Below are 13,728 nucleotides of genomic sequence, written 5' to 3'. Positions count from 1 at the left end.
GCCATGATCATATTGAATGGCGGTGCTGGCCGAATGGCCTGTTCCTGCACCCATTTTCTATGTTTCTATGTCACCAATCCATGTGCTGCAGAGATCATGCATGATCCGCTGACTTACTCCTTCTCAAAGATACTAGAGGAGCTCCTCTATAATCTTTGCTCCTTCCTGCACCTTGTGTAGGCTGCACGCAGCTTGTGCAGTTCCTTGTGTTCAAGCAGCAGAGGAGATGAGACTCAGCATCCAGGCGGACACCAGGTGGCGCCGCGTCTGGGTGAGCGCCTCCGCCTCTGCAACTCCGTCCGTCCTTCCTGTTCCGACTCCTTGAGTGTAGGCGTCGCTATGGTTACCGCAGGCCGCCGACACGGGTGAACGGATTCCGGCGCATTGCAGCTGGCAATTCACCGAGACGCCGAGGAAAATAACGTATCACCAAGTGCGGTGTCCGTAAAGGAAGCGGCAGCGGCTGCAGCGGCAGCAGAACACGGCACCATGAGCTTCACGCTGACCCAGAGCCTGCAGGGCAGGCAGAGGTTCAGGGCCGAGCGGCCTCACGACTACATCTACGGTAAAACCGGCTGCCCACGTCCTTCATAGTCATTCGTTTCAGTTTTCGTTTTGTATGACTTAAAAAAACAAAAATCTTTTTGACCACTAACTATCTTTCTATTAACTTTCTCTAATTGTTATCCTGGGCAGCTTACTACCCAAAACGGTAAGAACACATTGCCTGAAGAGAGTCAAAGATGTTGGGTGTCCACAGATGCTGCCCTACCTACTGAGTGGTTTTGCTTTGTAAACCAGCATCTTAAGTTCCTTGTGCCTCCTGTGAACATTGAACTCTCCAATTCTGAGTAATACTCTCCCTCTCTTCCACTGCCTTTTTTAATTGCAAATATAAACTTGATTTGTGATAAAAGATATGCACAAATAAAAACCGTGCAACACTCTTAATACATTCTTTGTGGCTATACATTCAATATAGAGATTAGTTTACAAACTTAAAGCACACGGCATTGGGGGTTCAGTATTGATGTGGATAGAGAACTGGCTGGCAAACAGGAAGCAAAGAGTAGGAGTAAACGGGTCCTTTTCACAATGGCAGGCAGTGACTAGTGGGGTACCGCAAGGCTCAGTGCTGGGACCCCAGCTATTTACAATATATATTAATGATCTGGATGAGGGAATTGAAGGCAATATCTCCAAGTTTGCAGATGACACTAAGCTGGGGGGCAGTGTTAGCTGTGAGGAGGATGCTAGGAGACTGCAAGGTGACTTGGATAGGCTGGGTGAGTGGGCAAATGTTTGGCAGATGCAGTATAATGTGGATAAATGTGAGGTTATCCATTTTGGTGGCAAAAACAGGAAAGCAGACTATTATCTAAATGGTGACCGACTAGGAAAAGGGGAGATGCAGCGAGACCTGGGTGTCATGGTACACCAGTCATTGAAAGTGGGCATGCAGGTGCAGCAGGCAGTGAAGAAAGCGAATGGTATGTTAGCTTTCATAGCAAAAGGATTTGAGTATAGGAGCAGGGAGGTTCTACTGCAGTTGTACAGGGTCTTGGTGAGACCACACCTGGAGTATTGCGTACAGTTTTGGTCTCCAAATCTGAGGAAGGACATTATTGCCATGGAGGGAGTGCAGAGAAGGTTCAACAGACTGATTCCTGGGATGTCAGGACTGTCTTATGAAGAAAGACTGGATAGACTTGGTTTATACTCTCTAGAATTTAGGAGATTGAGAGGGGATCTTATAGAAACTTACAAAATTCTTAAGGGGTTGGACAGGCTAGATGCAGGAAGATTGCTCCCGATGTTGGGGAAGTCCAGGACAAGGGGTCACAGTTTAAGGATAAGGGGGAAATCCTTTAAAACCGAGATGAGAATAACTTTTTTCACAGAGAGTGGTGAATCTCTGGAACTCCCTGCCACAGAGGGTAGTCGAGGCCAGTTCATTGGCTATATTTAAGAGGGAGTTAGATGTGGCCCTTGTGGCTAAGGGGATCAGAGGGTATGGAGAGAAGGCAGGTACGGGATACTGAGTTGGATGATCAGCCATGATCATATTGAATGGCGGTGCAGGCTCGAAGGGCCGAATGGCCTACTCCTGCACCTAATTTCTATGTTTCTATGTTTCTATAGCTTAAGGATAAGGGGGAAATCCTTTAAAACCGAGATGAGAAGAACTTTTTTTCACACAGAGAGTGGTGAATCTCTGGAACTCTCTGCCACAGAGGGTAGTCGAGGCCAGTTCATTGGCTATATTTAAGAGGGAGTTAGATGTGGCCCTTGTGGCTAAGGGGATCAGAGGGTATGGAGAGAAGGCAGGTACAGGATACTGAGTTGGATGATCAGCCATGATCATATTGAATGGCGGTGCAGGCTCGAAGGGCCGAATGGCCTACTCCTGCACCTAATTTCTATGTTTCTATTGCAACTGTTATACCCAATAGTGTTTGCACTTCCCTTTATTCCAAAATCCCTTTCACCATTAGTCAAACACAAAGTGCTGAAGGAACTCAGCGGGTCAGGCAGCATCTCTGGAGGACATGGATACATGATATTTTGGGTTGGGACCCTTCAGACTGAATGAAGTAGGGGGAAGAAAGCTGGAAAAGATAGGTGGGGGTGGGACAATGCCTGGCAAGTGAACCCCTGCACCTTTTACCTCCTCTGTATGTTTGTCTCCCATTCCTAACTTTCTCTTTTATCCACCCTCTTCTTCCCCCATCCACCTATATCCCTGCCTTTGGCTTTACATATCATTCCTCCTCCTCTATCCTTATCTGACCATTGTATCTCCTTTTCAACTCTAGCCTGTGTTACTTACTCTGCCCCCCTCCGTCTGAAGAAGAGTCCTGACCTAAAATGTCGTCTGTCCGTGACCTTCACAGATGCTTCCTGGCCCGCTGACTTTCTCCAACACTTCTTTCAAATTTAAAATTTGTGATCATTGGCCACCCGGCCATACACCATTCAAAGGGCTAGATGAAGCGTCTCGACCCGAAACGTCGCCTATTTCCTTCGCTGCATAGATGCTGCCTCACCCGCTGAGTTTCTCCAGCATTTTTGTCTGCCTTTGATTTTCCAGCATCTGCAGTTCCTTCTTAACCATCCAAAGGGCTGCTCGGTGGATGAGAAATTGAACAGTAAAGTTAAGCAAAAATACTGGAGGAACTCAGCGGGTGAGGCAGCATAAATGGAGAGAAGGAATAGGCGACGTTTTGGGTCGAGATCCTTCTTCAGCCTCACCCGCTGAGTTCCTCCAGTATTTTTGTCTATCTTCGATTTTTCCAGCACCTGCAGTTCTTTCTTAAACAGTAAAGTTAAGCAAGCTAGTTGAGATTTGGAGGCATTGCATCTAAATCTAATTCTCCCTTCTCTGGACACATTGAATGGTAGAGTGCAGAAAGAATCTGGTGGGAATATATGCTGACTTTCATACAATATTTATCAAATTCCTCTTTGGAAAACAATTGTTAAATATGCCAGACCAAATCCCAAATTCCTCGTGTTATCTGCTTTTTATATCTACTATCCTAAATTTGTACCCATTAACAATTAGAAAAGTACAGTACAATAACTGTGCTGAACATGATGGCAAGACCAACCCCTATCTGCCTGCGCATAGTCCACATACCTCCATTACATGCGCTTATCTTAACCACAATTGCATCTGCCTCCAACACTACCCCAGGCACACATCGCCCTCTGTGGAAAAAACCTGTTCTCCTTTAAACTTCCCACCTCTCACCTTAAACTTTCCCCCTAGTATTTGATATTTTCATCCTGGAAAATAGGGTAGACCGTCAGGACCTATCTATGCCTCTCATAATTTTATATACTCCTATCAGGTCTCCTGCAACTTCAGTTAGAAGGGATAAATTCAGAATCCTGCAAAGGAAATGGGCCCTGGGAACGTTGGTGAACACAGAGACTTGGGCGGATGAGTACAAACCTTCTCTGAAGGTGGCGACACAGATAGACAGGGTGGCACTGAATGCAAGAATGGGGACGTCATGTAACATTTGTACAGGAAGACTGGTTCCACTACACTTAGAATATTGTATGTTGTTCTGGTTGTCACACTACAGGGAGGATGTGATCAAACTGGAAAGGGTGCAGAAAAGGATGTTTCCTGGACTGGAGGCAAGATTGGATTGGCTGGGGCTGCATTCACTGGAATAAAGGAGATTGGGGGTGACCTGATCATCAAGGGCATAGATAGGGTAGCTGGTTACGGTCTTTGTTCCTACGGCAGAGAAGTCTAATAAATACTTTATTGATCCCCCTCAGGGAAATTCAGATGTCCAATAACCAACAAACCCACACATTCAGAACAAAATCAGACAAAAAAGACATAAAATACAATATGGACAATACATGAAAGCAATAAATACTTAAAAAGACCCAATCATTAACTATTAAAAATGCAAAGCATCCCCATACAGCCTAGCGGTCAGTATTATAAAATCTAATGGCTGCAGGGGTGAAAGATCTCCTGAACCACTCCGTTCTACAGTGCAGGGAGAGGAGCTGGTTGTTAATCCGTGTGGTCTTTTGACCCTCCAGAATTTCATGGAGGGGGTGCTCGGAGTTGTCAAGGATGACTTGCACCTTGCTCCTCATACGCCTCTCGAGCACATCCACCACAGAGTCCACTCTCCCCCCCCCCCCCCACCCCAGCACTGAGCTAGCTCGTTTTACCAGCTTGACCAACTTCTTGCTATTCTTAGCACTGATGTTGTTGCCCCGGCATACAACAGCGTAGAAAATGACACTTGCAACCACAGTATAGTAAAATAGATAGAGCAAGTCATTGCGCACATTGAAGGATCTGAGCCTTCTGAGGATAAAGAGTCTGCTCTGTCCTTTTTTGTAGAGGGCATCGGTGTTGACTGACCAGTCCAGTTTGTTATCGAGGTACACTCCCAGATATTTATACGTCTGCACCACTGCAATGTCCACCACTGCAGTGTTAACCGGCTGAAGGGGGAGCTTGGACTTGCCAAAGTTAACAACCATCTCTTTGGTCTTGGTTGTATTCAGGATGAGACAGTTCTCTTTACTCCAGGCACAGAAAGCAATGGTCAAGTCCCTGTATTCCTCCTCATGTCCATTCCTTACACATGCCACAATCGCTGTGTCATCTGAATATTTCTGAATGTGGCATGTGTCAGACTTATAGTTAAAGTCTGCTGTATACAGGGTGAAGAGGAACGGGGCCAAAACCGTTCCCTGTGGGGCTCCAACATTGCACACCACTGTCCCGGAAACACAGTCACCCAGCTTAACAAACTGTGGTCGACCCGTCAGGTAGTTGTATATCCAGCAGGTAAAGGTAGAATCCACCCCCATCTTCTTAAGCTTGTCTTTCAGAATCAGGGGTTGGATGGTGTTGAACTCACTTGAAAAGTCGAAGAACATAATCCTCACATAGCCACCTGGTTCGTCCAAAAAGAGTAAATCCGGTACAGCATGTATAGGACTGTGTCATCCACACCAATGTTCTCCTTGTACGCAAACTGTAGTGGGTCGAGTGCGTGCTGGACTTGTGGTCTCAGGGGACGAATGAGTAGCCGCTCCATTGTCTTCATGATATGGGATGTAAGGGCCACCGGTCTGTAGTCGTTGATCTCGGTCGGCCGCCCTGCTTTGGGAACCGGCACGAGACATGATGTTTTCCACAGACCTGGTACCCTCCCTGACTGGAGACTCAGGTTGAAAATGGTCTGGAGAGGCTCCGCCAGCTGAGCCGCACAGTCTTTCAGTAGCCTGAGACATACGCCATCAGGGCCAGCTGCTTTACCAGGGAGCAGCCTCCTCAGCTCAGCTCTCACCTCGTCCGCCGTGAAGAACAGTTGAGGAGATGCCGGCATAGGTGGTGCTGCAGCTGTGGTGTTGGGGGGGCTGCCTCGTGGAGGTGATGGTGGGTGAGAGGCTGCACCTGCAGAGGTGGGAGGGGATACCAGATCAAACCTGTTATAGACTCATTGGCCCTGTCCACGTCTTCTGACGGCTGACTTATCTCTCCTTGAAGCCAGTGACGGTCTTCATTCCTCTCCACACCTCTTTGATGCTGTTGGTCTGCAGTTTCCTCTCCAGCTTCCTTTTATGGTCCCATTTTGCCTGCTTCATGCTCCTTTTCAGGTCATGCTGTACCCTCTTCATCTTTTCCCAGTCACCAACCTTGAAAGCCTCCTTTTTCTCATTTCGGAGGCTCTTGATGTTGCTTGTAATCCAAGGTTTGTTGTTGGGAAAGCAACAAACAGTTCTTACTGCCACAACAACATCCCTGCAGAAGTTGATGTAGTCCGTTATGCATCCAGCCATCCTGTCAATGTCCGTACTGCTGCTGAATTCCTGTGGCTCCATCAGTACATCCAAGTCTGTGCATTGAAAGCAGGCCCTCAGTGATTCACTGGCCTCTGGTGTCCACTTTCTGGTTGTAGGCTGTCTCAGTACACAGGGTTTGTAAGAAGGCCTTAGGTAAACCAGGTTGTGATCTGATTTGCCAAGCGGTGGAAAGGCTGACACTATAGGCCTCCTTGACATAACACAAGTCCAGCGTCTTATTGTGCCTTGTGGGACAGTCAACATACTGAGAGAAGCCCGACAAGTGGGGGCTGATGTTCACATGATTGAAGTCCCCTGATATGGCAATGAGTACGTCCGGGTGTCGGGTCTGTAATCTCGCGACAGTCTCTTGGATGACATCACACGCGACTACAGGCTCCGCTCGAGAAGGAATATAAACAATAATGGCGACGATGTGGGAGAACTCCCTCGGTACATAATAAGGTCTCAATCCAACCGCCAGGAGCTCAATACCCCGACAACAGATCTTATCTTTCACAGTTATGTGACCTGGATTACACCATCTATTGTTCACCAGCAGAGCAAGACCACCACCTTTGATCTTCCCACTCGCCTTCGGGTCTCTATCCACTCGTACCATAGTGAAACCGGGTAGATCCACACAGGACCTACACGGGATGTTGTCCATCAGCCACGTCTCGGTAAAACACATGAGACTGCATTCACGGTAGACCCGCTGGTTCTTCATGAGGGCCTCACACTTGTTATAGCAATGTTACAAAATTTTGAGATTTTAAAAATCAAGTCTGCAATTTATCCCATCAGATAAAGCATAAAAATAAGTTTAATTTGACACCTAATTCACTTTCATATCTTCAGTATTAAAAACGTTATGGCCATTTTCATACTCGGAAATTAGCATCTTCCCTATTGATTTTCCATTGACTTAACACAAAAGTTGTGATCAAGGACAGTGAAATGGCCATAACTTTATTAAAAATTAAGAGAACTGAAAGACATTTTCAGTTATTATAGATAGAAGCATTCTGAAACAAATATTAAACAATCTTACTTGGATGACCTGAAATTAAAGCATATCATTAGTTAGTTACCCAATTGTAGCTAATTCCAAAATTCAATTACTAGATCTAAACATCTATCCATTTCTTAAGAAAATATTAACATTTTTAAATAGCCTAAGTGTCCAAAGAACATTCACACAACAATTCGCAATAAAACATGATTTTTAAATCTCATTGACATTAATTTATAGGCCAAATGGAAGGGATTTAGTGTTCAATTGCTGTAAATTAATGGCCATTTAATTCAGCTTGCCAGTGGGATTCTGTGGAACGCGCTGGTTTGGAACGCTGCCAATGCAGTGAATTTGAAGCCCATGTCGGCATGAAAGATACTGCGGGATTGAATGGGCCCCCAAGTCACGTATTCGCAACATAAAACTTTGAATAAAGGGATCTTAAGAAGCCCTTTTTAATGTAAAAATAAACAACCTACCTTGCCTTGTCCCCTACATGAGATCCGTCCCGTTGTCGGGGTTCGCGGCTTTAGAGGATGATTTTTAATCTATTATAGTAATTAAATAATCCAATTTAGTTTAAAAATACCTGCAGCGAACGAATTTCGCAGCAATTTTTCGTCAGCAACTAGGCAGGCTGAACAACATCGATTTCAACAGCCTAGAGAAAATCGTGTTTTAAACCCGCCCCCCCCCCCTCAAAGGCACCAAAGTCGCGCACACGGGCAGCGGCAGAACTGCAGCGCCGCTGAAGGTAAGTTTTGCAACATACCTACTTGTTAGGGAATGAGTTGACGTTCCCCATAAGGATCGATGGCAGAAACGGCTTGTATCTCCACCTCCAGGCCCTTAGCCTGGCACCGGCGCGACAACCACGGAACGGCTTCTTCAGCTCAGACGGAATAGGGTGTTTTATTCCGTAAGCTGTCCGTCGCCACGTAAGGAGTTCGTCCCTCCTATACGCGACTCTGCACACACTGTGTAAAATACTACACAACAACAACAACCAACGCACAAAACACGCTAAAACACTAAACAAGACTCGGAACTACAAGGACTTGCTGCCCCTTGTTCGGTGTATGCTCTAAAGTCTTAAACTAGATGCATAGGTTTAAGAGAGAGGGGAAAGATTTAAAGGATATCTGTGGGGGACATTTTTAACCAGATGGCAGTGAGCATATGGAACCAGCTGCACGAATAAGTGGCAGAGGCTGATACAATTACAATCTTTAAAAGACATTTGGACAGGTACATGGGGAGGAATGATTTAGATGGGCCAAATGCTTTGAAAAGATTAGATAGGCATATTGATTGGTACGGAAGATAGACACAAAGTGCTGGAGTAACTCAGCGGACCAGACAGCATCCCTGGAGGAAATAATTAGTGATGTTTCGGGCCTGGACCCTTCTTCAGATTTTTCAAAACCCCTAATGGTTGGTATGGATGTGTTGGCATAAATGGCCATGGTCTGTGACTCCAAGGACAAAAGCAGTAATACATGGACAACGAGAAGCTAGTGAGACTTGGGCGGGGAGCGATAGGGAGAGAGAGAATGCGGGAATACCTGAATAAACAAGGAGAGAAATTTAGCAAAAAATATATATTTTTTAAAGTTGGAAGAATTTCTTTGTAGATAAAAAAAGGAATAGAAATGTCCAGGTGAACATTTTCCACAGATAAAATGAGATTATGGAAATAGTTATGTGGACAAGGACATAGCTGAGGAGTTAAACAGATATTTTTGCATCAGGCTTTATGGTAGGAGATGGTACCATATGGTGTAGGTGTGAGGTAGAATTTAAGGGGAGTTTGGGATAAAAGGAGAGAATAAAATGGAACAGCCCGTTTCAATGAATAATGCTACGAATCCACTCCTTACACACTTGAGGCAATTTACAGAGGGACAATTAATCTATTTTAAAAAACAACATGTTTTGGGATGTGGGAGGAAACCGGAGAACCAGGAGGAACCCCATGCAGTTACAGGGGAGAACATGGAAACCACATAGACAGCACCTGAGGTCAGAATCCAACCCGGATCTCCTGTGCTGTGAGGCAGCAGCTCTACCAGCTATATTCATACTGTTGTTTAGTAATGGAGGTAATCAAGTGGGCCTACCCTTGAAGTCCAGCTATTTGACACAAGAATAAATTGTGTGCCTTCAAAATGGGTTGATCAAACAGTTTGTGGTGGGTCTTTCACACACAAGGCATGTCGTTTGTACCTTTCACTGTTGTGGAATGTAAGAAGAACATAGACACAAAAAGCTGGAGTAACTCAGCGGGACAGGCAGCATGTCCAGAGAGAAGGTATGGGTGATGTTTTGGGTCGAGACCCTTCCTCAGACTAGTTAGGGAAAAGATAAACGAGATCTAGACGATGATGTAGAGAGATAAAGACCAATGAATTAAAGAGATGCAAAAAAGTAAATACGATAAAGGAAACAGGCCTTTGTTAGCTGTTTATTGGGTAAAAACGAGAAGCTAGTGAGACTTGGGCGGGGGGAGTGATAGGGAGAGAGGGAATGCGGGAATACCTGAAGTTAGAAAAATCAAAATTCATACCACTGGGCTGTAAACTGCCCAAACAAAATACGAGATGCTGTCCCTCAAAATATGAGATGCGTTTAACCTCACTCTGACAATGGAGGAGACCTAGGACATTCTGTGTAGGAATGGGAAGTAGAATTAAAGTATTATGCACATTACAAAAAAGAGCAATAAGAATCATCAATAACGTTGGATATCTTGAACATACCAATTTATTATTCTTAAAGTCACATACACTGAAGTTCACCGATCTGGTTAAATTTAAGACTGCACAAATCATGTACAAAGCAAGAAATAATTTACTTCCGGGAAATATACAAAAACTGTTTATGGAAAGACAGGGCGGGTATAATTTGAGAGGGGAACTTATTTAAAAAAAAAAAAATGTCAGAACAACTCTTAAAAGTATGTGCATAGCAATCTGCGGGGTGAATTTGTGGAATGGTCTGGAACAGGAGAGAAAACTTAGCACAAACATAATTCAGTTAAAAAGATGTACAATAAGGATATTGGGATGAGGATAGGTGATATTTGTTATACTGGTTGTATTGGGAAGGGTGATTATAGAGTGATGGGTTAACTATATGACTAAGAGATATTGTACAGTACAGGAGGGTTTTTCTTTTTTCTTTTTTTTTTCTCTCTTTTTTTTGTATGGCTTTGCAAACATTTGATTAGTGTATAAATGTAAATAATTTGGTGTACATATGGAAATAGGTGTTTATAGCTGCTAAATTTGTATAAGATAATTATAAGCAGTTGAATAAGGGGTGAGAATTAATAACCTTTGGCTTCTTCCTGCTCCTTTTCGGACACATACGATTCATTTATTTATAACTATTGTTTATGACACTATAAATATTCTTGTTTTGTTTTTTGTATGCTGTTTCAAAATTGCTTTTTATTTTTTAGTCTGTTCGAAATAAAGGATTTATTATTATTATTATTATTATTATTATTATTATTATTATTATTATTATTTGGGTAAGCACATGGGCTGGATCTGAATTCATGGTGGCATTGGGATGGCAGGGTTGAAGATCAACACTGACCACTGTTGGTAGAATCAGAGCGAGAGAAGGCTGTCAGATATCCCCACGAGATATGATCTGGCCTTGGTGGGAGGATCAGAAGTTGGAATGAGTGGGAGACTAGCTGGCAGGAGGGAATTGTGATAAGTAGTTGTAGGATATGGTATGCTTGAGCAATTATTAAATTGCACACGCACACTTATAACAAAATTATAGGATGCAGCTATACAATCATTGACAAGGTAACATTATTTTGCCACCATTTAATTTTCTTGCTTGGTTTGCTAAAGTATGAAGGAAAAAGGGAAAATACTCAGGGGCTGATATAATGTCTGGAGCAGCACACTATCTAATGTAATAGGACCTGAGCCAGCATAAACAGTAGCTTTAAAAACAAATTACAGTGGTAATTTGGAACATATGAATAACAACTTGCTGCATATTAACATCCTGTGGTTTGATGGTAATTTTCCTGGCAGTTTGTTGTATAGTCAGTGAGTTGATAAGCTCATTGCTCCATCTGTCTCTTTTGCTCAATGTGTGAAACATTTTTTTAAATATTACTGACGCGGATACTTAATTAGCCTTAATTACATAATGAACAAAATTTACTGTTGTGCAATTAATAATCCCTTACTACAATCATCTTTGGGCAAAGCATTAATGCATGCATAAAACTGGCGCTCATAGATTGTTATTCAAACACTTGTCTCTTAAGTATTTATGCATGTAGTTTACAATCAGATTTCTACCCTAACACTTACGAAAGATGTCTTCATTGCCATTTTAAGTGAGCTAGTTTTACAAGTGGACCGCTAACTGTCTCATTGTGACTTCACAGTGAGAGCTGCAACTGATGCGCTGAGTTTCCTGTCTTGGGTTCCATATATTCCACTCAGGGTAAATGCTGTTCAGCAACTCAAACAGGACTAGCAAGGTATTTCACAATTGGCAGAAAACATTGTTTAAAAGAGATTGAAAGTTTTTCAGGAAATTGGCAGTGACAAAGAGGACCACATGGTGAGCTTTATTGGCAGCTGAGGCCAGATCAATATTTGTCTTTAGACGTAAGACTTTAGAGATGCAATGTGGAAACGGGCCCTTTGGCTGTTCTACACACTAGGGACAATTTACAATTTTTATCAAAGCCGATTAAGCTACAAACCTCTATGTCTTTGGAGAGTGGGAGGAAACCAGAGCACCCAGAGAAAATCCATGCAGTCACTAGGAGAACATATAAACTCTGTACAGACAGCACCTGTAGTCAGCATCGAACCTGGATCTCTGGTGCCGTAAGGCAGCAACTCTAACGCAGTGCTGCCCTACAGTCTGTTAACGTTCTCCCAACCCCAAATTTCCAAAGCCACCAGTAGAATTTTACAAAGTGTAAAAGTCATTTGGACAGATACATGGAGAAACAGATTCAAATGGAGATGGGCCAAATGCAAGTAAATGGGACCAGCTCAGGACAACTCAAATGTCTGTGTGGACAAGCTGCTCCAAAGGGTTTGTTTCTGTGCTTTATAACTCTAACTATGTGAGACATGACAATTTCAAAGGGTGTCATAAAAGGTACAGCTGCCTAAACTACCTTATTAGTACAAATCAGCTTGAGATGAGATTACAATGGGGTTAGCGATCGGCAGATATTTAACAGAAATTCCAACCACCTGCAGCATCCCCCAGTCAGAATTTCCAGACCCATATTTCTGAATGTGAAACCTCTAACATTCAGCTTTTAATTTGTTTCTAAATTAGTAACTCAATTTTCAGAACTGATTTTTTCCCGATCATAAATGTTTTTTATTTCTGAACGAACGACAGCACCGTAAAAATATAAGCAACTAAAATTGAAAATTGATGTTACAATTACGTGAATTATTGGAAATGAACTCGCTGACGACACCTGTATAAGATTGTCATTACTATTTTTAATTTATGCCCTGCAGTATTTCTGTTGATAAACCATTGAGTAGGGAACTAACTTCTCCTGTTTGCCACAGATCCTCTATATGTGCTGTCTAGTGAGAAGGACCATGTTAAGATGTCCATGAAGGCGTTTGCATCCACAAACCAACTAGTGAGTACTCACAACTGTAGTTTGTCAGCATAATGCAATCTAAAATTAATTCTTCTTACAAATTAATTCTTCATTTATCTCCTCCCGCGTTGATTACTGCAACTCCCTTTACATTGGCATCAGCCAATCATCCCTGTCCCGCCTGCAACTGGTCCAAAACGCCGCAGCTAGACTTCTGACGGGCACCCGAAAAAGGGACCACATCACCCCGATCCTGGCCCTCGCTCCACTGGCTCCCTGTGCGGTTCAGAATCAATTTCAAGCTCCTCTTTTAGAAATCTGCTAACCCATCATACTGCCTCCAGGTCCCTCAGGTCTGCCGACTTGGGATTACTGTCCATCCCGCGGTCCAGGCATAAGCTCAGGGGCGACCGCGCTTTTGCGGTTGCAGCACCTAGACTATGGAACAGCATCCCTCTTCCCATCAGAATTGCCTCCTCCATCAACTCTTTTAAGTTTACTCACAAGCGCTTCTTGAGGACCTCTGAGGGAGCGCTGTATGTATGTATGTATGTATGTATGTATGTATGTATGTATGTATGTATGTATGTATGTATGTATGTATGTATGTATTGTTAGGTCTATGTACCACTCTTTGTAGAACTTTAGTACCTGCACTGATGTAAAGCACTTTGGTCAACGAGAGTTGTTTTTAAATGTGCTATAGAATTAAAATTGACTTGACTTGACTTGAAATTCAGTGAAAAGCTTT

At 43.4% G+C, this 13,728-nt stretch overlaps 1 protein-coding gene across 1 annotated transcript in view; it reads left to right on the top strand.

Annotated features, from left to right (window-relative positions):
- The first annotated feature begins 302 nt into the window (after nt 1–302).
- The window catches only part of cfap91 (cilia and flagella associated protein 91), an 81,354-nt gene continuing 67,928 nt past the window's right edge, over nt 303–13,728 (top strand). Inside the window, exons 1-2 of the mRNA XM_033033415.1 lie at nt 303–565; nt 12,940–13,016. Of these exons, the coding sequence (XP_032889306.1) occupies nt 490–565; nt 12,940–13,016 (153 nt within the window). The 5' untranslated portion in view covers nt 303–489. The remainder of the gene's footprint in view (nt 566–12,939; nt 13,017–13,728) is intronic.

The sequence above is a fragment of the Amblyraja radiata genome, chromosome 14, assembly GCF_010909765.2.
Source record: "Amblyraja radiata isolate CabotCenter1 chromosome 14, sAmbRad1.1.pri, whole genome shotgun sequence".
NCBI lineage: Eukaryota > Metazoa > Chordata > Chondrichthyes > Rajiformes > Rajidae > Amblyraja > Amblyraja radiata.
This window is presented reverse-complemented; position numbering and strand designations above follow the sequence as displayed.